The sequence below is a fragment of the Chlamydotis macqueenii genome, chromosome 8, assembly GCF_036417535.1.
Source record: "Chlamydotis macqueenii isolate bChlMac1 chromosome 8, bChlMac1.mat, whole genome shotgun sequence".
Taxonomy (NCBI): domain Eukaryota; kingdom Metazoa; phylum Chordata; class Aves; order Otidiformes; family Otididae; genus Chlamydotis; species Chlamydotis macqueenii.
Genome location: NC_141563.1, coordinates 6,910,313 through 6,934,887, shown reverse-complemented (window position 1 = coordinate 6,934,887; position 24,575 = coordinate 6,910,313). Strand labels below are relative to the sequence as shown.

General features: G+C 40.1%; 1 protein-coding gene across 3 annotated transcripts in view; it reads right to left on the bottom strand.

Annotated features, from left to right (window-relative positions):
• The window catches only part of DENND1B (DENN domain containing 1B), a 145,184-nt gene that overhangs the window by 56,656 nt on the left and 63,953 nt on the right, over positions 1–24,575 (bottom strand). Inside the window, exons 6-10 of one of the 3 annotated variants that reach the window (XM_086753071.1) lie at positions 20,384–20,453; positions 19,004–19,084; positions 16,524–16,583; positions 14,630–14,683; positions 11,736–11,846 (exon numbers count right to left, since the gene is read on the bottom strand). In XM_086753071.1, coding sequence (XP_086609197.1) covers positions 11,736–11,846; positions 14,630–14,683; positions 16,524–16,583; positions 19,004–19,084; positions 20,384–20,453 — 376 coding nt within the window. The remainder of the gene's footprint in view (positions 1–11,735; positions 11,847–14,629; positions 14,684–16,523; positions 16,584–19,003; positions 19,085–20,383; positions 20,454–24,575) is intronic. The other 2 variants (XM_086753072.1, XM_086753073.1) reach the window with 2 other exon arrangements.

The following is a 24,575-nucleotide window of genomic DNA, read 5'->3' as shown; positions in this document are numbered from 1 at the left end:
CACATTTTACAGGGGGAAAAAAACCAAACACCTCTTTGTGGAACAGATCAGCAGCTAAAGCTTTCACATCCTGGCTGCCTTGGACATTTAGACTTGTAAATAAAAATTATGCTGCAATTTTGTACATTTATTCTTACACTAAAAATGAAAAAAAAAAAAAAAAAAAAAAAGGAATTATAAGGCCAGTGCAGCACAAATCACGGACAATTACAATTTGTGCAGCATAGCCCTCAGATTAATCTAACACGATTAAATATGGAAAAGAAGAGGGCCTGAAAGCTCCTGGGGGATATCATTAGGGCAAATTGCCAAAGAATGAAACATGAGCCAGCCAGGAGAGTCTGGAAGCTGCAGCGGTACCAGGGGACCCGCGCGTTCGACAGTTGGAGCTTCGGCGACGTGCGAACGGCGGGTTAGGGTACCGGGAGACTCTGTTCGCTGACACGCGGAATGGCACTATTGACCGGCGAACCGCCCGAGCCCGGCAGCTGCGCCGCAGAAAGCCACGCCGATCATCATTCTGTGTTTCAGCTCTCTGTTTGGAGGTGATCATCTCGTTTCTTCGCTTCACATCAAACCTTCGCAATTACTCTCATTTTAGGCTTATAATAATGGTGACTTTAGTAATCACTGCGTGGTTATGAAGAATTAATTGATTTGGGGGAAGAAATAAATGAGCATCTTATCCCTCTTCTACCCCGTGGGATTTAAGAGTTTTACCTCCATATTATCTCTCTCCCTAGTTTAACTAACACGACTGATCGTGCAGTCACGTATCGTGGTTTTCCCTCTTCTACTCAAAATGGATATGGAATCACTAATTAATACGTTCACATACATAGCGCATAAATTTGAGACCGCAACTACCTATATAAAACCTAGCATTCCGTATATTTCAGTCCCAGGCTGAAATAAAGCTGAGCACACAGCTATACAGGATATCCCCCAACATATACCGCCACCGCCTCCTCCTCCTCGTAATAGGCACTCTTCAATTATGAATTAAGATGACTATACTATTTGCATGAAGAAATATTTTCCTATCTTACGCATATGTCTGTGTTATATTTTAGTTCTCACTTTAACAGAGGAAGTGGATAATTCCTTAAGGACATTTGAAGTTTTATTAACTCTCTTGTTTTACAATCTAGATTTTGGCGTGGCACCCAGACTGGCATCTATTTAACATTCGTAGTTTAAAAAAATCAACTGAATTTTAGCATTTCTAGCAGGAAATGTAAAGATCTGATTACTTACACATGAAAGTTTTGCTGTGTTGTTCCTTGCTTTTCTATTTAATAACATCTTAACGTGACATCTTATTTAAACATTTCCATCTATGCTGCTGCAGTAGGTTTCCAAACACGTTGGTACGGCATGAATATGTTTTGTAGTTGTATACAGCCTGTACCACAAGCAGCTATGGGATTCTGCTGCTCTTCAAACTGTGTGACATTTTAATCCTGTGCCAACTCTGCCTTTAAGCAAACACTGATAAGATAATTATGGATTTCATATTAAAAAAAAAAATGCACACTTGGTGGTAAATTCTTTTTGCCATTTTTACCGTTTCAACAGTGACTTCATCTCTCAGATGCATTTGCTACTTAAATAACTTACCTCTTTAACTGATACACTTGTCTAACTAGAATGGGGACAGCTATAAATCTTGGAACAATGCTGCACGTCTTAAATAACCAGAGAGGTCAAGAGATCTGGTAAGCATTCAGGGACCAGGTAGAGCTCAACTGCTCGCATCACAACTCCGAGGTCTCTAAAGGCGACAGCGGATTTGGAGGGGTGGCCGCATTTGCCCTTGGGAGCAGAGCCAGGCAGAAATCCCTAGCGTTTGCCCTGGACGTGAAAAGAAGTTTCCTGCCCCTTTCTACCAGTAACAACTTCACTAATGTTACTGAGTACAACGGGAGGTTTCAGTCTGGTTCTGATCTCTTCTGGTAAGACACCGCAGCCAGCATCACCACGTAAGCTTTCATCACCCGGCAAGAAAAGTATGTGGTGTTTTCTCCTCAGTTTTGTAGTGACTCTGGTCAAATAGTTTTATCTTTGTCTCCTGGAAAAAAAATTCAAAAACCCTGGAACTATGTGCCTGGTGATAATACAGTCTCCCCAGATAGTGGGAGAGCACATGACAAAGTTTGTTAGCAAAATTCCTTACTGGGTGACAGCAAATTGACTACTACGAAATCCCTGCAAGCCTGAAGTAACGCACAAATTCTAGAGAATGACGACTTACTTTCCACCTTATTGCAAGCAGCAGCCACCTGGGAAGGCTGTTGTTCAAAGTCTGTGCGCTGCTGAACAGGAACAGTCAGGACAAGTTTTAGTTCAAGACTTGATCAAAGCAGCTTTACCTGCTCCTGGGACCACGCAGAGCGTCGCTCCTCCCTGTCCCTTGCGTGGACGTGCTGATTCCGATGTGGGTATCTGCCACCCCGGTGTTCTCTTCTACCACAAACCTTTCTACTCTGGATTTCAAAGGGACTCTCCCCCCACCTCCTTTTTTTCCACCCCCTCCAAATTTTAATTTTTGCTCAAACACCCTGTCATGTCTAGAGCTGAAAGAGTTTCTGCACTCACACATTATGCTTTTTTGATACCTAATATTCACAAAATTTCAATGAGTAACATGAAAACAATTATTCTGTATCCTGCACAAAACTTATCTGGCTGTTACTTTCTATTTATATAAATTATTTTCTTCAAAGCCTTTTCTACAACCAAAGGTAAAAAGAGGGGCAGAGCATAGGTGCCAAGATTTGCAAACACCGCAACGCACAAACTACAAAGGCAGAAACTGATTAGCAGAATCTTGTCAGAAAGCCAAAACCGGCAACAGAAGTTAGACGGAACGCTAAAGTAAAACGGACCTGCGATACTGCGCGACCTTTCAAAAGCTACTGCAAGCAACTAAAGGACTACCGTGATAAAACTATTTCCTGAAAAACCTTCAAACGCTGTCAATCTCTGTCAACACCATGTCCTGAAATGGGGACTGGTGTGCTCTCTCCCTCCTCCCTCACAGGCCCACTGGGCCAAAGAACCGCTTCCCTCCCACTGCCTTGACCACACATATGTTGAGAGATGCCAAAGATTCTGTTTCGTTATCTCCTCTACTTATTAATACCTATAGCAAGAAACTGTAGGGGATGGGTCACCATTTTACCACGATTCCAGCAGCTACCATCAGCCTGGACCAACTCTCACTGCTGTTACCCCAGTAGTCCCAGCTCACGGGAATTACTGAGAAACCACTCTCTGTTTCCTGAAAGAGGAACAATGGTACAGGTGGAAGGAAGCCTCTCCTCTACATTACTGCAACTCCCAAGACCACCAGCTTTGTTAGAGGGCGTCATGGTTTAACCCCAGTTGGCAACTAAGCACCACACAGCCGCTCGCTTACTCCCCTCTGGTGGGATGGGGGAGAGAACTGGAAGAGTAAAAATGAGAAAAATCATGGGTTGAGATAAAGACATTTTAACAGGTAAAGCAAAAGCCATGCACGCAAGCAAAGCAAAACAAGGAATTAATTCACCATTTCCCATCAGCAGGCAGGTGTTCAGCCATCTCCAGGAAAGCCGGGCTCCATCATGTGCAACAGTAACTTGGGAAGACAAACGCCATCACTCCAAATGTCCCCTCTTCCTTCTTCTTCCCCCACTTTACATGCTGAGCGTGACGCCACATGGTGTGAGATATCCCTTTGGGCAGTCGGGGTCAGCTGTCCTGGCTGTGTCCCCTCCTGGCTTCTTCTGCACCCCCAGCCACTCGCTGGGGTGAGGAGCAGGAAAGGCCTTGACTCTGTGCAGGCACTGCTCGGCAATAGCCAAAACATCCCTGCGTTATCAACACCGTTCCAGCACAAATCCAAAACACAGCCCCGTACTAGCTACTAGGAAGAAAATTAACTTTACCCCGGTCAAAACCAGCACAGAGGGGCACCCATAACTAAATCTTGCTTGATCAGGAATGAGATCAGGCCCCAAACCCCAACAGAAAGTTCCTAAGACCTACCGCCATCCATTCTTGAATGGGTGGGGGAAGACTTGCGGGGAGTGGAGGTGAGATGGAAGCCTTCCTTTTGCCAGTTTACCACAGAACATAAATCCCTTCCCAGCTCTAAAGAACAAACAGTCAGGCTAAATCATAAACTTAGTCCATTCTGCTGGCATTGGTGAGAAGGCAGAAGTCACTGATAAAGAAAAATTAGCAACGAAGCAGAACAGAATATGCTGTCCAACCCATGCTATCCAAAGCCGGTTCTTATGCATTTCTTTAATTTAGCTCCTGGCTAATCGTTTCCCATCTGCCACTCCCATAATCTTTAAGAAGAAAAAGAGGGAGGACCTTGAATGAGCCATAATGCATTTTCCTCCTGTTGGCAAGATGAGACCCCCAGCTCTCCTCTCTCACAGAAGGGAGAGAGGGGAAGGGAAATGTATTTCCAGTCCACAGGTGAAAACTGTAACTTTTTCCATTGTGAAAATTAAATGTGGAAAAAAAAATACTAATATAAAAAACTTCTTGTCTCCTGGGTTTGGTTGTTGGGGTTTTTTTCCCCTTTTTTAGTATTATTGACTTCCTCTTATCCTTATTTCTGGGGGAAGGAAAGGGAAGAGTGTTATTCATGAACTTGACAGCACTTCATATACAATTAATTTAATTCTTTCCTTGCACTTCCTGATTCACCAAGCAGCATTACGGCGTCATTCTTGCGCAGGAGTTTGGAAGGGAAAAGACAAGGCCGCAGACGCAGTTTGTTCCTTGCCTATGGCTCCAGGAGTGACATGTGCTTCCTAAATTCTTTATTTCTTCTTCTCTGACAAAACCACAGGAGAACACATCATCTTGTCCCTTTTTCTGACCATCTCCTGACTCTCCCTTTCCTCCCTCCTTTATTTTATGACCTGCCTCCACAGAGGAAGAGCTACCCTCCGATAAAACACCGGAGTTCTGCAAACGCTCCATGCTTCTAAAAGGAGAGTTTCCAGGAAAATCATTTTCATGAGTGTTTCCTCCCCCAGAGTACCTCCACGGTACGTTCTTCTGCCATACACTAATTAAGAAGCAGCAGGGAACAGCTTCCTCACGAATAGCTGACAGACAACTTATTTTCCGCGAGCAAGAGTAGAGATAACCGCCGACTACGTTACAATTCACCTCGTCACCAGCGAATTTGGGAAAAATAGCGTGACAAAGCAGCAGTGACCACGAAAAAGGAGACATCTCGCCACAACGGCACACCAGAACACAGAGCTGGTACTGCAGTCACACACCAGTAACTCATCACAACCACCAGTTACTTTGGTGGGACATTGTTTAGGGGGTGAGACAGTTTTGGGCAACAGAATAGGGACTCTCTCGCTTTCGGTTCCCATACAGCCCAACCGCAACAGGCTCCGTCCATCAGGGCTTCCCTCAGGGCGCAGAAGCCCACAGCAGCGCCTGTGCTGGCTCTGCACAGCCTTTCGTTCCGGCAGTTTTTACTGAATTGCAAAAGATTATATAAATCAGATGACGAAACAACTTTTGCCCCAGATTATCTTAATCTTGAATTTGTTCTTTTTTTTCCTGAGAGTGCTAAGAAGTAAAAACCTTAATTTTCAAATGAAGTTGTAGATCTGTCTTTCTGTCTACATGCTTTTATTTTACAGTGGGTTTTTTTTGTGCAGAGTTGGGAAGTACTATTTTCTTTAATAAAATCCAGTGATACAGTGCTTCATGTTTTACACAGATGGCAGGTAACAGCAATCTGCAACTTCTTTTTCCTCCCTCTCTCATTAAAAGTAAAATAATTTAAATCATTCGCTGACCACGTATTTCAATTTTTTTTTTTTCCACAATTCTTTCTCCTAATATTATGCTGTGGCAATGGGAAAACTATTCTAAACCTCAAGACTGGGAGAGCTCTCCCGGTCCGGCCGTACATCCTAACCACATGTGTATTCCACACGGACATCCTGCAGCTCCGTTCCCAGACGTACGCTCCCTTGCGCGTGTCCACGCGAGCCTCAGCTGCGCCCACAACACGCGCCTCTGCCCAGCTGATGTTCGACCGCTTACACCTGAACTGTAAATAATTAAATTACTAAACACCGCTCCCCATCTACTCCCAGACCAAATGGTCTAATTGACCTAATATTCCAAAATGAATTCTAATTACGCTTCTGGAAGCTCAGTCAGTACCAGAGGAATATCTGTTCTGCCTTGCAAGTTAATGATAAATTCCCAAACATTTCTTGTTTTCCAAGACGTAAATTTAGCCCTTGCACATTGCTGCCCACTCTATATTTCGTCACACGAATCTGAGATACAAATTAAATTTTAAATCTGTAATTTTTTTAATTATTGGAACAGTATCATTTACAATGGATCTGCCATAAACTTCATGAATATATTTTTAAATAAAATTGTGACTGCACTACGGTACACAATTAAAATAAATTAGATGCTGCAGTTGGTTTAATCAGAACTGGGAGCATCGCCCCAGCATAAAGCAGGGCGAGGATGTCACGAAGCTGTCCGAGTGCTCCCAGAGCCACTATTTTCTCCAGCATGTAAGGTCTGTATGGAGCCAACTGCTCCGCTGTGTCAGATCCTTCATTTGCACCAGAGAAGTTCCTCCATCAAGAGCCAGCTTGGAAGTGCGATACATAAAAATACCGAGGAGGAGCCTTCTGTCTTTCCAGGCTCCACCCCAACGCGTGCTGTGCTCCAAAACCACATCCTAGTGACCCAGCCTAGTCACCAAGCACTGCTTGACATGGGTTTTTAACCTGGATTTTTTTTTTTAACTGTGAATCTCCAACATGTACACCACGAAGAGATTTAAGCTAAGTGTGAGAAACAGACAACCACCACCGTTGTTTTCTGACTCAGCTGACAATACGACTGCCCTGGGACACAGGGATTTTGGAATAAATGCAAGAATCTCAGATTTAGGGTCAGATGCAGGAATCATAGAATCATAGAATCACAGAATCTTTAAGGTTGGAAAAGGCCTCCAAGATCATCAAGTCCAACCATCAAAGCAAGACCACCATGGCCACTGAACCATGTCCTGCGGTGCCACGTCTACACGTTCTTTGAACACCTCCAGAGATGGTGACCCCACCACGTTCCTGGGCAGCCTGTTCCAGCGCCTGACCACTCTTCTCAGTAAAGAAGTGTTTCCTAATATCCAACCTAAACCTCCCCTGACACAACTTGAGGCCATTCTGTCTCGTCCTATCACAAGTTACTCGGGAGAAGAGACCAACATCGCTAAGCGTTGTGTGCTTCGCTTTCTCCAGTGGCTGGTATCACATTCTCCATGGAGCCTCCGCATCTTCCCAGTGCCTGAGTGACCATGGATAGCATGACCGTACCTGAATACGGCTAACAAGGCAAGAACATGAAGCCACTGCTCGGTCCAACCTGCTACGGCAGCTGAGAGTAAGTGCAGAAAGATCTCCTTGCATGTAAGCAACAGTAAAAGTGATTCCACAAATGTATGTTTGTGTGTAAATTTATCTTCAGTGCTCCTTCACCACAAAAAAAAAAAAAAAAAAAAAAAAAAAAAAAAAATTAAAAAAATCTGTATCTTTTACTGCCAACTATCTTTTTTGTTATAGGGATCACCAAAGAGCCTCCCCAAAGCAGAACTTTGTAACCACCACGCTCTCAGACACACCAGACCTGTACTAGCCGAAACAAATACTGGTCAAAATGGAGTTAACGTTTAGACATTTGCTTTAAAGTGTAGCATCCTTTCCACCTGCCAGCGTGGGCCGCGGAAGACACACTCTAGTTAACATATTACTGACAGGATGATGAGAAAGCTCCTGTCAGACACCGGCCAGCCGGGTGTTTGAGACAAACCGCGCGGCCCCAGCTGACTAGTTAGGGAGAGACTGGTGAGGTACAATTACAGAGGCATATGACAAGCTTTCATGCTTGAGTGACTTGAGAACCGATGACACGGCTTTAAACAGCGATCCTTCCTACCTCCGGTCACAAAACAGCAATAAGTCAACTGATGCACCGTTGTAAAATCATGATTTATTCCTTTGCTTTGAATACATGAGAGCGCGGTACGATGTTCTGGTAGACTACCACAGTGGGTGCACTTGGGGCCGAAACATCTAGGGCCTGCCTCCAGCATGCATAAAATCAATGCCGGAGTTCAGCCTTCCTGGAAAAGCCAGCCCCAGCCCTTTAATAATTTATAGAAAGACGGAATTAAAAAATTATTCGCACTGAAACCCGTACGGCTGCACACAACTAATAAGACAACATGCAGATGCAGGGACGTGTGAGGGAAGAGCGCCATGCAAGAACATACAGCGTGACATTTCGGAAAGGTCTTCCTTTTACAGCCAAAGTGAAACAACTAACAGCCGCCTCTGAACAGATCAATTCCTTTGTTTCATTCATCCTTTCATTTAAGCCCAAGCTATATAATTTGTTTCACTTTCACAGTTTACTGTTCAAAAGCCAGAAATGGTAATTTTTGCTCTCGGAGAGCGTAATGCTCAGGCTAGCTGAATCCAACTAACACTAAGCCTGGAGCAAGCTGTGAGTTTGGCGACAATGACATTATCGAGGCGGCTGGAAAGCCAAGCTAAGAGAAGAGTCCGCGGTTATGACACACAACGACAGAAAGGATGGTGGGAAGTTTTCACTTATATCTTGGGAGTAATGGGTAGGGCACGTAGACAAAGATCTCCACCAAAGGATGTTTCTAAAGGGGGCAAACCCTTAGAAAATAAATTTCAAGAAAGATGCAAAGAATACAGAACAATTGCAAAAATCAGAAGATGCAGGTAAAACGAAGTCTGCTTGGTTGAAATAAAATACAAGTTGACAACTGAAACACACCTTCAGGGTAAAATGGTATGTATCTTTGCCTATTTTAAGCTGGTGAGTGGAGTTTTTTTGTTTAAAAAAGAAAATCTCTTCTTCCCTCCAAAATAAACCTTTTTAAACATAGCATCATTTTTCCCGCTTTTTGCAAAACAGGACTGATCCTTCACTTGAGTATAATGAAAGCATGATATCTACAGGACAGAAATGCTAGACAAAGAATTCCTCTACTTTTCTAAGTGCAGTTTTCCGTGCCCGGCCCCCCACAAGAAGGGCGAGGAGAAAGTGAGCAAGGCCTTGAATTATGCCTTTTGTTATCAGTCACTGCCCCGAGATAGCGAACCGAAACGGAGCCGATAACACGAAGGTGACATCACAAGCTGGTCCTCACGAACTTACATAAATACTTGATATTCAGTTAACCCCAAAGATAAGGCACAACTCCCCCAACAGAAAGTTGTACTTGAGAGCAGTGGTTTTGAACAAATCACCTTTTCAAGTATCAAGTCGTAATTTAGGAAAATCAGAACACGACCGTTGTATCACAAAGTACCAGACTGCTGGGTTTGCACAAAGCTAACACATGCTAACGTTCAAACACCCTCCGTTCGCGTACCGGCGTTCTACTAAGCAATCCAACATTTTAAAGAAATACCTTATGCCAAAACCACATTTAAACATTCTTGGCAATTCAGTTAAACGCTTCCAGGAGATACTGAGAAGTGTTTCATTGCCTTTTAAATGGCACTGCTCTGTGGAGAAGCGAGCCTTGCGCCAGTCCCGCTCCGTTTATGAAAGAGTTCAGCAGGCAGCAGCTCACACTGAAGTTCCTGATAAGCCAGCTCTTTTTCTGTTTTATCAGGACTCGCTAGTGCAAGTGAAAATTAACTCAGTCCTACATCCAAAGTGGATCTGACAGGACGTGGCAGTAATTTCATTTAGCTATGACTTAGGGTAATGCCAGTAGACTGACAAAACGACCAGAAGGTGGTAAAATTGATGGGCTAACTCTTTTTGGACTTGACCTACAATCTACTATTTATATTCACAGCTTGAGGACATTCTTCAGGACATCCGAAGGCCACCACAAAAATCTGCTATTGCTACCTACCCTTGTCCAGGAGAGTAATAGAAATTATTTTCAAGCGAGGACACCGTCAAGACGACTCTTACTTCATGAAATGGTTTGGAATAAACAGCTGAATTTTGAATAAAGTTTAAAGCTTCTCATGACCAGTATATTATATCTGTTGTTCTACAACGACTTCCAAGGACCTCGGGAACCTGAACATACAACAGATGGTCTAAACCTGCGCCGCGCGATTCCGATAACCCCTCTTGTCACATCATAATGACCACCTGAGTGGTCTTACCACTGTGTTGTAACACCCAATTCTTCCCCTAGCCATTTCAGGGGGAAAAAGTGTGATAGAATATGGAAATTTCCTAAGATAAAGTAAAATCTTTGGTGGTTAAAAAATGCATCATAGACCAGTAATTTCAACATTGCCTATATTCATCCACTGTTTAGTTTTCTGGTTTTCAGTTGTTCATGTGGCCTCTGCTTAGATGACCCCATGTTTCGTTTACTCTAATCACCACGGACTTACTTAGCCCCAAGTTCTGCAAACCACTGGTGAAGGGCTGTCTGTGTGCATTCCCCCAACTACACCAGTGATTGCAGATGCAGGGACCCAACACTGTGGTGGTTTAAATTAAAAAAAAAGCCAACAACAAGAAAAATCCAGTTATATAATTGCTACTACCACCTAGAACTCTAAAACCTATCAGTCTTATGGCAATCCTGAATCTTCTCTATCTCAAATTTACTTTTGACTCAAAAGAATTTATTTATAACCTAAAAATTCTCACTCCTAACATACACACGCATCTTGGAAACTGGCATATGTAAGTCTTCGAAAATATTCAATTTTAGTATTATACACAACCTTGTATCTATGTGTTGAAAATAACTGTTAATTTATTTGGTAGTACAATTAACAGCGTTCAGGAACGTAAAGTTGATTTTTCCACCATAGACAGCTTATTAAACAAAATGTTTTACGCAGTACTGTTGAAAAAAAAAAACAACAAAGGTATTTTCAATGACCGTGCTTAACAGGCTAAAGATTCTGCATAACAGATATACTCTATACTCTGTTAAGCTGGTTATAAAGCAATAGTCTTGTACTAATACAAAATTAATCTTGGGAAATATAGGATATTTTTAAAACTTGTAAGATTCTGCAAGGAGTAAAACAAAATAACATCTGAGCATTTAGGTATCCTTTCAAAATGAAACACAACATTATTTTATTAAGCAGTCTAAGCAGGCATAAGGAAAAAAAAAATTAACGTGGGCAGTAGCCTAAAACCTTTAATAATAATAAAAAAAAGCTATTACCAGTCTGAAGAGCTACTCCAAATCCGAGCTATTACAGTATGCACTCCCAGACCACTCTAACAAAGATGAATCTGCCTATTACCAGGTTAGGATAGCAGCTATTATTGCAGACCCTTGATTTCTTTCAAGTAGCTCCAATGGAATAAGCCACAAGTGAATAATAAAGATCTTATAATAGCCCTTAAGACTTCTTTTTAGGTTAGAAGGCACAGAAATGAACTCAGGGGAGTTAAAGAACTCTCATCTCCTGATAAGAAAAATAATTAACCTGACTTAATGTATCTGAGTAGGTCTTATATAAATCAGACTTTTGTACTTCAAGAGCCAGACTAAAACCACGTATCAGAAAAGTATGTAGATATTGTCTTATAAGTACACATGGAACATATCTAAAACGACAAAGGTCTGCAGGTCATTTTGTGAAATGTTCAATATATTCGACGTAAAAGGAGAAGTGTGAAGTACTTACAGTGCTTAGTTTGCTAGAGGTAATAATGATTCGTCTCTCGTGCAACATACTGGCATAAAGTTGCAGCATGTTGTTCACATCCACAGCAACAAAATATTCAGTGAGGTTCCTCTGTTTAAATAAATAAGATGTTAACAATATAGCAACAGCAGTAGCTAAGTGGAACATTTTACATATTACTTACAAAAATTTGGGTGCAATTAGCAGCTGGGGAGAAAAGCAGAACTATGAAAGAAAGCCCTCTGCATTAAAATTTGTATACTTTAGGAATTATTGATTGGGATTTAAAGCCAATGAAAAATTAACTTTGGTGTAAGTTATTAATATTTTGCTTATTTGATTACGCTTCTGAATTCAGATTTGCCCTCTTTTACATTTTTCAAATTTGAAAAAATGGGAAATTTGGTATTATATGAATAGCACCATTCCTTCCAACACAGACACAGATCTTCCACCACTGCAGTAACTGTTCTGTCACAGCTACAATAACAGAACCGGGCTGTTTTGCCAGGCTCTCCCAAAGCCAAGACATTTTATTCTACTTCCAGTACAGCAAAACAGCTTGTTGAAAAACACCGAGCTTTTGCTTCGGCCGTATGCGCCAGGACATCAAAGGTCCAGCAGCGGCAGAAGGCACTGGGTCCTTCCTGCTCCTCACCCCTGATATGGACCCACAGAAAAAGCAAAAGTCACCGGCAACTCTTATTTACAGTTCAGACAATACAGAAGTGGGGGGAAAAGATAAAATGGGGAGAGGAGGGGAATCTCTGTGTTCCAGCTGAACTACTGAATGTTTGCATAGGAGGTCTGCCAAGAATGCACCCCAACCCAAGGGCAGAAGCCCGAACAGCCTACACTGGATGTGGCCAACACGTGGTAAAGCACCCCAGAAAAAGCAGGGAGGTCAAGACAAGCACTAAGGGCTCCAAAGCGGGGCGAGCCCCCCGACTGCCGGCCCCCCGGACACAGCAGCTGTTTGCGGCCTCTGCGTCCCCAGGGCCATCCGCGGTCAGAGAGTGCAGCGCGGGGCAGAGCTGCTCTTCGCCAGCCGCTGGTTTATCCCCTTACAGACTTTGCTATGCAAAAAGCTAACTTTCCTTGAAGGCCAGATGACGACCAGAACGTTTACCTTCTTTTTGGATATGGACTATCTAGTTTCATGTCAATTCAGAAATGCATTATTAATTCGAAGACATGGAGTAGAGAGTTATTCTTGGTTCATGTCGCATAAAATTTTGAAAGAGAGAAAAACGAGAGCTTTAAGGCTACAAATACTCCATTTAGACAGAAATTGCTCTTTCAGGTGCGGTTGTCAGAGGCTGACGCACCATAATAATTTGAATCCAATTTATCTAGGACACCCTCTAACACTGCAGTTGATGGTGGTACGCTGATTCTGAGTTACCAAAGCTGTGGTAAAAAGAGTTTGCAGTCTTGTACAGACCAATGTATCTTTTGGAGATGGTCGCAGTTAATTTCTGCGTTACATCTGAAAAGTTACTGCCCCTTAAATATATGAATCTTACAACAATAATTAAGAAATTTCATTTTACGGCTAATTTACTGTTATTACCTCATCTCTTCTCTCCCTACTCGTTCTAACCCTCCACTAGTACCATACTATTTTGAGTCACACTGGAAGGATGAGACTTCTATAAACGGAGTTAAAAAATAAATTATTTTTCCTTTCTGCCATAGAATCAGCAAAATAAACCCACAGCAGCACCACAGCAAGACCCTCCATCAGCCAGAGGCCCAGAGTGAAGCCTCCCCGCGTTTTCTTCAAGTTGACCACATAATGCACTTTCTAACCTCCAAATAGTAAGTTAGAACAAGAGAATTCTTTATAATTTTAGAGGAATTCAACTCACAGGGTGAAACAGATGAAAAGAAACATTTAAAAACTAAGCCCTGGCCTGCCCAAAGAGTCCTTGCAACACCGGTCTCCTCTTTCACTCCTCTACCCAGCGACTTGCCGCAGCTTCCTGGGTTGCCAGGAGGGTCATACCACCTCCTCCAAGTCGCTGGCACAGACTCCCTTCCACCACCACACACGCATCACGCGGGCCTCCTCTCCTTCCCCGCCGCGCCTCGCGCACGCTTCTGTCACGCTCTGCGTGCAAACCTCGCTGCATCTGCCAAGAACGAGTTCTGTGGCACCGCATGTTTTTGCACTGTGGCAAACCCACCGAACTGCTTAACTTGCAGAGGGCATGATTATTTGAAAGTGCAAAAATGCACATCTACACTCAACTGCAGATTTAAATGCAAGATTGGAAAGCAGAAAATTTTGAAGATCTTTTATTAGATGTTATCCAGCTAAAGACATCATTGAAAACGTGATCTGAGATTTCGTATTTGCAATCTACCCACAGCACCATCAAGGATTTAGTATCTAAAATTAAAAACAATAATAACAACTAGCAATCCTGGTGCACGGTTACCATCCAAAAGTTAGCAGTTATGGTACATTTTTTGAAAGCCTGAAACAATGCCTTCTTACACAAAAAATAACTGCGTATCTTGAGAGCTGGATTTGCAGCTTAGCAAGGCAAGTGTTTAAAGGGCAGCTATTCCACTAACAGGAGGTGCAGAAGTAGAATATATTTTGCATATATAATTCCAACAAATGCAAACAAGCCAAGTAATTATGAACAAAGGGGGGATATAGCAGTGGTCAAAAAGGCCCTATTAAGGCTTTAAAATGTGTTAAGGATGAATGCAACAGTAACTACCAGCTAAAGGTTGTAATAACAGACATCAATCATTTTCTAAAAACAGTCTTGGGAGAAAAAAAAAAAAAAAAATCTCCTAGTGATAAAAGCAGAGTTCAGCCCTACCCACAGAATGAGGTTGATACTTCTAAATATTTAAAAAAGAAACTGCATACTTACGCTTTCAGGGATTGTTGGCAATCCAGTTATATCAGGAGTAATGAAATACGAGTGCTAATCAATGGGGAAAAATAATTAATAATTTATGCACACAGAAACAAAAAATTTTTTTTTTTTTAAAAAAACCCAGCATTTAGGATTTCCAACCCCAGCTTTGTTGAAGCAAATAACGATTTTTCCAACAGCATTCTTAGCGCTACTAGACAAAGACTTATGCAGATCACAACACAAAATGACAAGCTCTGGTTCAGCACAGCACACAAATCAAGGGAACCAAACACTGGCCTGCAGTTTTGAAATAACACTGAAATTAAGCCAGTTCTAAAGGTTGTCACGAGCCTGAGAGGAGCACTGATTAACTTAAGCACTGATTTAAAAGTTGCAACCAGAAAAAAAAACTAAAGGACAAAGTGTAAATTTAGAATGGAAAAGGAAAAAACTATGCACATGAGAAAATTAATTAGAATAGAAATATTATTACTTTATATACATTCTCTTCTCTTCCCAAACATCTTTGAATCAACAATGTGCTAACAGAAACGCAAGGTCTGACAGCTTGAGATTCTGCAATCATTTATGAAATACATGAGCAATTTTATGCATCTTAGTTTGAGGTCATTCAGGATGTAAATATAAACTGGATTAAACTAAAACCAGATGCAATTTAAATTATTCTCATTAATGCAGTGCTTTTAGTAGTTATCAGACATGGATTTAGCTCAGTCATTTTAAGGCATTTTTGCACATTAGTCTAAATCTTGAAGGACAAAACCCTGAAGTGCATAAGTAAACGTGGTACTTATTGACTTTTTAGCTTTTATTTGTTTTTAACAGAATTTTTACATTTTTCATACGTTTTCTTTTCTTTTTATAGTGTATTTTAAAATTATAATTAACACCACAAAGACACAGTTTGTTTTCAAGTCAAATTTGAAAAAGACATACCAAAACATAAAGGAAGTCTATACGACATTAAGTGTTTTGTGTTCAAGCAAAAAAAAAAAATTTATTAATACTATTAACTCTGTGTAGGAGACTTATTAAACCAGCTTGATACACTTAATTGAAAATTTTCCTCACAAATTAGGTCATTTGGCAATAGTTAAAAATTTAAGAAAAAAAACCTGGCTTAAAGAAGGCATCCCATAAACATCATAGCACTTGCACAATAAATATCCCAGGTTATTGTTTTGCATCAACATACAAAAAAAAAAGCTAAGATTTTTTCCTCTCTAGTGAAGAACAGGAAAATATTCAGATTAATGGAATGCCTACATTCTTCAGAAGTGCAGTGAGAACAGAAAATTATTTCCTATATGTAATAACGTCACAGAATATTTATCAAAAGATTTCTGAGTAATGAAGTTAATAACTTCGAGAAGTAATTATTTATAATTAACAAAGTAATAATATTTCACTCATTAAACAGAAAAGGAAGTTAGAACTAGGAGCAGCAAAGACCCATTACTGCAGTCATTAAGAGTCATAAAGCAGCAAAAATAATCTGGCATGGAGTCCTTGCACATCTTTGTGAAGGCCCTCAGGAAGATGTACGACCTTGGAAGAGATACTGAATTCGTGGCTGCTGTCCTGTATAAGTTTTCTCTAAAAAGGACACTAGAAAATGCAAGTTTTCTTCATCAATTTAAGAGTCTGATTTTGGCTAGAGTTTATACGGAAGGATTATGATGTGCACACACATAGCTCTGAAGTTAGATTAATTTAAACAGAACAGGCAAATTAATATTAGACCGCTCTTTTAGGCTAAAGACAACAGCAGAATTTCCCAAAGGACAGGTATAAATAAGCCTGAAATCAAAAGAGATATCCTATAGCAAGTAATTATTTCTTTAATTACAATAGGCTTTAGAGAGTCAGCGCCTTTTAAACTCACCGATACAAGATAAGGCTGTTTTTTCAAAACTTGCTCACTTGCAAAAATCATCTCTTGGTTCTTATGCAAGATGAGAGAAAGATTGAACAGTTGATTTTTTAGTTTTCCAACAAAAAGGTCAAAGCTGACCCTAATGCTTGTAACATCCATGTTTAAAATATTGGCTGAAAGAGTTTTATTCTTTGTATTCCTCCCCCATTTGATTTCGGACCTCAGCACCACTGTGGTCCGCCATTTAAACCCCGCTTCAACGCCTGCAGGCCTCACCCTGCAGCACACCTGAGCAAATGAGGGGAGCCATCTTTTTAATTCCCCGTCATGAAACGTGAACTAGACTCATCCCGGCACAATGAAAAGCCACCTCACAATGACATTTCTACAATTATTTTTCAGACTGTAACTTCTTTTTAAGTCTGTTACTACTGATGGTTCCAGCCTAGCTTAGTTACAGCATTCAAGGAGCAAGAAAGGAAGATCAAGATGAAAGATGAGGTGCACAGAGTTAGAGCTGAAAGTGGCCATAAACATTTCCCTGCTTCCTGCATTACAATAACGGAGAGGCCAGTAGATCCCAGCAGCATTCTGGTTCAGGCTAAGCTTTTCCTCCCTGTGCTGCCCGGCCTGAACCCGCAATATTTGCTGGACTCTAACTGCAGCCAAGCATTTGGCAAGAGGCCTGCATTTGGATAATCACTGATCAAGCTAAAAAGATTACAGAACACTTTGAGGTAACAAGCTACTGGGAACAAGAGACAAGTGAGGAAAAAAAAAATTCGAAAGTCAGATAATATTGAAATAAAACCAGCAAGCATCAACTTGACTGCAAGTCATGCCACCCCAGTGCTGCCAGCTGTATTCACCACAACATTTCCAGGTTCATCACAACATTCATTTCGAGGTAGGCAAGTCCTGTGCAAGGTGAACTCCAACACTGACAGCAACAGGCAGTAACACCTTGCAAGAAATGTCAGGAAAAATATCTTTAAAACTTCTCTGTGTCCCTCCGAAACACAGTAGGATTTTTAAATAACTTTATAAAGCATTTTAGGATTACTGAATTAGAATTGGTTATAATACTGCAATTAGTGAAATACTATTTGATATACAGAAGTATTATTGGCAAAGGCACTATGAACTGAAAAATAACTTGAAAATATTACACTGGGAACAGAAAGAAAAAAACTTCACAACAGAAATAACTCCAACTTCAGCCTCAAAGCTTAGTGCGTTGTTCTGGTGAAAAACAATACACAAGAGTGGAAGGGCTTCCAAATACAGTGGGATTAGCACGGTTCAAGAGGGAAAAATATGAGGCCTCTATAGCCTAGTGAAAAAAGCATAACAAGGAATCCGAAATATGACAAATTAAAATTAAACAAAGGTAGCATTATGTTAGGCAGCAAGGGTGAGCGCCTACGGGAACAGAAGTGGTAGACTCTCCATTTCTGTTTGCCTTCCTAACAGGGCCAGATGCTTTTCTAAAGTCTGTGCTTACTTTACTCAAAGTATTGGACTCAATTCTAAAATAAATGGGTTTAAAGGAACAGGAAATGACACAGATAAGGTCAAGACAAACAACCTAATGATCTTTCAGCATGTGCATAAGGGAAGCCTTTACACTTCTTTCCGTGCTCTGAGAACCGTGACAGTTCAAGAACAGTTATCTGCACGCAGTGACTTACGTGTGCGCTAACTGTGCAGATGCTGTGAGCACCACCAATGTCTCAGAGACAGCAGAGGCTCTGTATTGTCTTTACATTTCATACAGGCCCTACAAATCTATTTACACATACTTCCGTACGCTATTTCTGTTAAAAACTTCTGGAATGGTAACAGCAGCGGGCTCCCTTTTTGACATTTCTGTCGTACTGCCCCTGTCCAGTCCCACACCACAGAGTCAGTGCACAGAAGCAAGGCAGGCACGCTCACACGCCTTTTCCGAGATGTGCTGAAAGTTTCGTGTAACACAGCACACGTCAACTACCTTCTTTTCTACAGCATTTCTGCACCATCAAGCAAAACTGGGAAGGAGGGGAAGCAAGATGGGCAAGAAGCCAGCTTACACAGATTTTTGTCCTGCAAGTTTACCCACTCAGACATAACAGGCAATAAAACACAGTTAGTGTCTCCCGATTCACAGCAGGAGAAACCAAAATTATCTACATGAAACAGCTGGAAGCGCAAAAAAGTAGTTCTAGCACTGCCACATCCCACGGCAGTTTACTTTCTCATCCATACAGCAAATTTCAAATTTCTGCTTCTTTATGACTGTGACTTTAAGAGAACAACAGGACAGAGACAAACTCTACTCTGCACAGAGGGAAAAAAAGAAAAAAGAAAAAAAAAAGTTGCCCAAGCCAGTTAATAATGGGAAGCAACTTAAGTTTACTCTTAAAAAAGGATTTTTTTTTGTTTGTTTCAACCTCACTTACTATTTTATAGTCAGTAATAGGAGTAGGAGTTAAGCAGAGAATACTTACCACACTTAAACTGACAAAAGCATTCGCCTTTGGCACAGGATGGCTATACAATGATTTTAACAAATCATTTGAGTCATTTTCCTACAAGGAATATTTTTAAAAGGCAGTTAATTATTGTATAAAAACTAATTAACATTTACTACACATCAAACTATATATTGACAAGGAGATACATATATATATTTAATGAGAAAGACATATTGCAATTCACAGTTAGGTAACTAAGCATTAAGTATAAAATTCAGGCCAACTTTGTATCTCAGAAAACAATTGTGATCTGTAAGTTAGGTCGATCTCTTACATAGTTCCCTATACACTCCTTAAATGAATCGCACTACTTGCAACTGAAAAGAGTGTTAACACGTCTAGCTGCTCTGCGCATCTCGGACACCATCTTCCTAAAACTGTTAGCCGTGACATTTGTCTATTCCAGGTTTTACAAAATATGCAGCTTTACCATACCCTTTTAAAACGGGAATTTTTACTATTACAGGGAAATCAAGGCCAGAACCAAAGCCTCATTATACCATTTGTAAGACTTAAAAGTATCCCACACCTTATTTAAACACAGCTAACACCAAACTTTCCTACTGCGTTATCTTTTTACATAAAATATCATCATTCTCTATAGTCCATCTACTAAAATGCACAATAATTGCTGATTCTAAATTTCATATATTCTTGAAATGTCAGCTTTTCCAGTCTATAGCATATGGCTGACTATTGATGTGTTTTTTTTTTTTTTAATTACAATCTAGTACACGAATATAGTTAAAGCAGAAAGGTATAGCTTTAATGTTCTCAGTAAAGACAGACGCCAGTATTTCCTTTCCTCCGTAATCCTGGAAAATGTCTAATTGCTCATGAATATGCAAACTAAACTATCAAGATTCTTCACCAAATGCTGCCAGTAATTTTGCCTTGCTAGTTGAGATGACAGAATTACGAGAGGTAGTTCTTAGTTAATATGAAGGGTGAAACGGTACATCATATTTTACGGAGTTCAGAAAAAAAAAGTGTTTGCAACTGATAATCAGATAGTTGCAGAGATCTACAGTTTACCATCAATACGTCACAGAGATCTCTAGTGATGTGGCACTTTGCTCACACTTAGCCCAGGACTTGTTTACGCTAAGACTGACACTTTATAAAGGTATCTCCTCAGCCGGTTTTTAAGATTAATGCAGGATTCAAGTGACAGTGGCAGCTGTATGTTCAGATTTCTTGAATTCCAGTGTGAGTGTAAAAACTTGCCTCTAAATTCTACTAAAATTTCAAACTTTTTAACAGTATAGAATCACTTCACAGCGCTTCGAATGGTGAAGGAAATCTTTTTCAAGGAAAAGATTTTAAACACAGAAATAGAACATGTAAAATTACCTGTTCTTTAGCCAAATAATCTGCCAGGGTATTTAGGAGCTTGTAGTACACCTCAAACCATGGCAGGTAACTAAAACAGGAGGAGAAAAAGCATTTTAATAAGTTATCAACACAACGTATTTTTTCCAGTGCTTACAAAATACTCTACAACTAATCTGACCTGCATATTTTTATAATATTTCCACAGATCAATATCATATGACACTTTTCCCCACAAATGTAATGGCACATCACTGATGGATAGTAGCAAAGCTATGTTTCTTTATGCTGAACACCTGTTTGAAGTTCCATTAAGCATAAATTAGCTCATAATACTTCCACTTCTCATTATTTTAAAGTCATCAAAAAATATTTTCAAATGTTGCCAAATCACATTCCCATTATCTTTAATTGTTACAGCTTTCAGTAGTTCTGTTATTTGCCGTTTTGAAATTCTATGCCCTGTTGCACCTCGCGGACTGCCAGAACTGCGGCTTCACTGAAGAATAAAAAAAAAAACAAACCAAAACATTTTAACCTGGGCAGAGCAGGAACCCGTACTTGACAAGTGGCGCAATGCTATGCAATAGTATAGATGTCACATTCTGTTTAAGAATAAGATTTCCCTAAAAAGTGATTTCTATAGATAGAATTAAATTCTAGAAATAAGAGAGCATTCACCAATACTGTACATACACAGTAAACGAATACGCAAATACTTAACAGACTTTTAACAGAAGTCTGCAGCCCATATTCATACAATACTCTCAGTACTGCATGAATATTCTCAGAGAAACAGAATCCAAGATAAGTTGGAGCATGAGAAAAGTGCCATGTAAATCCATGGCCATACTTGCAACGCACTTCTGAAAAGCTTCGGTGTGTGCTGTGGATAGACCTTAACATTTCAAATTTCTCTATTTTAGGAAACATGCTAACTGCAACTGGAAAAGCCCTGTATGCAGAACCTGAATGTTCTCCCTGACAGGAAAAGGAAACCTGTTAGGGGAAACCCTGGCTGGCAGAGAAGCCAAGCCTACTTTTGTCCAGCGAGCCCAGCAAAGGGTTATTTTCTCTTTCCAACACCTCTGTTCTCAGCACACAGTTGGCAAGCTGATCTAGAGAAACAGACCTCAATTCTTGGGGCAAAGAAAGAGAACAGCAGAAATCTCAACACAGTTACAGTTGTGCATTTTCTAGCGATCTTATTTTGCTATCCTTATCAATGCTTAACTGCTGGTTCTTAAAAAAAAAAAAAAAACAAAAAAACCACAAAAAACCATCATCAGTTTACTCTTGCCAAGCCAAAGAGGCACAGAGGCAACAATTTCTTTTAGAGCCACTGTATTAATGGCTTTATCTGTACTGGCTATTAATCAGAACTAAATCAGCTGCTTAATGCTCACAGACATTTTTAATGCTTGGTACTGTTGACAGCAGTTCAGGTGTGACATTATTGCATTTGCTTTTCAATATATTCTTACAGAACCATAAAATTTACTTCACTGCACCTGCGTAAGGCCCTTGTAAAATGCTCATCATAATGCCACCTGAACCATCTGACCTTTGAGTTTTCTTCCACCTAGAACTTCCGTTCTGTTACCTTCTGAAACCCTGTTAACTTGCTTTTACATGCCGCTGAAACGCAGCATGGACAGGCAAACAAAATTGTTCACACAGCGTTGAAGTACCTGTGAACGTCAGAGCTACTGAACAGTTCTACCAGCCTGGACTGGAACACTCTTCTGGGGTTTTGTCCAAGTCGAGGTAGAACGTAGGTAAAATTTACAAAATATTTTTATAACACTGGACACGGGAAGGTGTTTGATTATCTAAAAGCTTTCCAGCCTCTTGCTATCACCTCTGCAGCAGCAGCGTGCACGACCCCAGCAGATTTTGCCGTAGAATACTCTAAAATCTGATAATTCATTTTTCATAATGAACATTTACAAACATCATGCTATAAAAATAAATGCTCCTACTTTAATGAAATATTAACCACATTTTTTTCTTACTTGCATGATCTCAACTCCCCTCTTACTGCAAAAAGAAAAATTAAATGTGATTTTTAAGTCTATCCATAAAAAGGTCAAATTCATTATTTGAAAGTAATGAACACTAGCAGAAGGCCAAGGGAGATTTTTCTTTCATATGGCAAGGCATGCTGACCAGAGACCTCACACAAGAATTTCTTCCCTTAGCAAAATCAGGTTGATGATACACTTCTGCGTCTTCATGTAACAAAACCGCAAAGAAAATCACTGTAAAAGCAGATTATTTTAATACCGTTTAAAAATGCCAGATTCCTTTCCGAGCTGAAAGACCGGAAAAAGAATTTCTTTAAGTCTTATAACCATAGACATGAGGTGAATATGATCTCAACATGCCTCTGAAATAAAAAAAAAAAACCTAATGAAATCAAACCAAGTGTTCTGCTACATGATATGGCATGAAACCAAAGGCCACCAGGACCTGTCCTCTGTTGCTTTTCCACATAATCTTCAGTTCTTGAAAAGCACAGTTTAAACGCAAAAGCTTTTGTGAATATTTTTAATTATACTGTTCTTACTGCAACAAAATATTACAAATACCTACTGGAAAGCAAAAAAGTTCCCTTTACACTTTTCCTTTACCTATTTGCTAATTGCTGTTAAAGAAAAATCATTACATTTGTTGTTTTCATAAACAATAAAGAGAGTGTTTGTGTGTGTGCATACACAATGCGTCTCTGCATTCAAAATTAAACACAAAAACAGGCTGTGTTTGTTCACAAGCTATCAGGTGGTATTTCAGATTCTCAATTCAAACAGCAAGAACAAGCGCTTTTTATTTTGTCACATCCTCAAGGCTGTCAAGCAACATTTTTGTCCCCTTGTATCAAAGGCTGGTTTTGCAAGCACATCTGTTAATAATACCATTAATTTATCTGGACCACTCTAATAAATAGATTTTTTTTATGACACGTTTGTGTATGTGACAGGTAAAGCCAGAAGTATGACAGGTAAGAATCTTCTTAGCTTGTCCTGTTAGCAAACCTTGCAAAATTATTTCACCTTTATTCACGAGAGAAGAACTAGTCTATGTACAGAAAGTCATAAAACACAGATGTCCATCGACATCTGTTAAGCCGGGCATCCGTTTTTTTCAACTCAGAACAGAAATGCAAAAAATACTTTTGAAACGGCTGAATTTAAAAAAGGAGACCTGTAACATTACTCCTAACTCAAAACTGTCACACTAATATGTACCTTAACAATGGATAGAATCATAATTAAAATACGTTACTAGAAAGACCTTACCATCATATTTGTATTCATAAAATTACTTATGAGCAGTGCATTTCATAATTAATTAGCTGTCTCACAAAAACGTCAAAAGGTTATCAACGAAGCCCCTTCACAGCAGATAAAACAGAGGAAAAACAGGGCTTTAACTTTCAATTTTCATGTATTTAGAAGCCTAAACTTCAGATAAAAATAATTTAGGGTCTTACACTATGAAACTATTATCGGTGTCATAGTTTATTTTTCTTTAATTGTACCTATTGCCTTTGCATTCCTTATGTTACAATCAGTAACTGTTTGAGAAACAAACACACGAGATGAACATACACCAACCTCCAACAACAATTTCTCTAAAGTTGCCACAAAACGTCTTCCCATACTAAAGAAAAACTCTTTATTTAAAAGCGTAGCCACTGCCCGTCACAAGAGCAAGAGCCCGAGATATTTCACAGTTAATTAAAAACGTCCTCAGCGTTTTCTTTTAATCCAAACGAGCCACAAAGCAGGAGCTCAGACTTTCATCCAAAGTCAGGCGTACCCCTCGTTGCCGTAAGTAGACTTCCACCTCACCGGTGCTTCTACCACAGCTCTGATAAAACTTTTACATTCCCGAGTCAAAGGTTAAACAAAGGAGAGGAAATGTTTTCTGTCAAACAGGCAGGTAACCACTAACAGTCCTGAACTATCAGCAGGGATCTAACTTCTAGTAATCAAATAAAACTGAGGAAACTGCCTTTCCATAGCTAAATGTCTAATGTCTAGGGGCTACTTTTCTGTCTGGAAAATTGACACAAAATGTGTAAAATTGAAACATTCTGCTTCTAAAGGATTTGCCTAAAGGAAGAACGAGAAGGCTTCAAGCATGGTCTGAACTGAAGAACTACAAAGGCTTACCACATAAACCTGTCTTCCTGATTAGAGCATTTCAT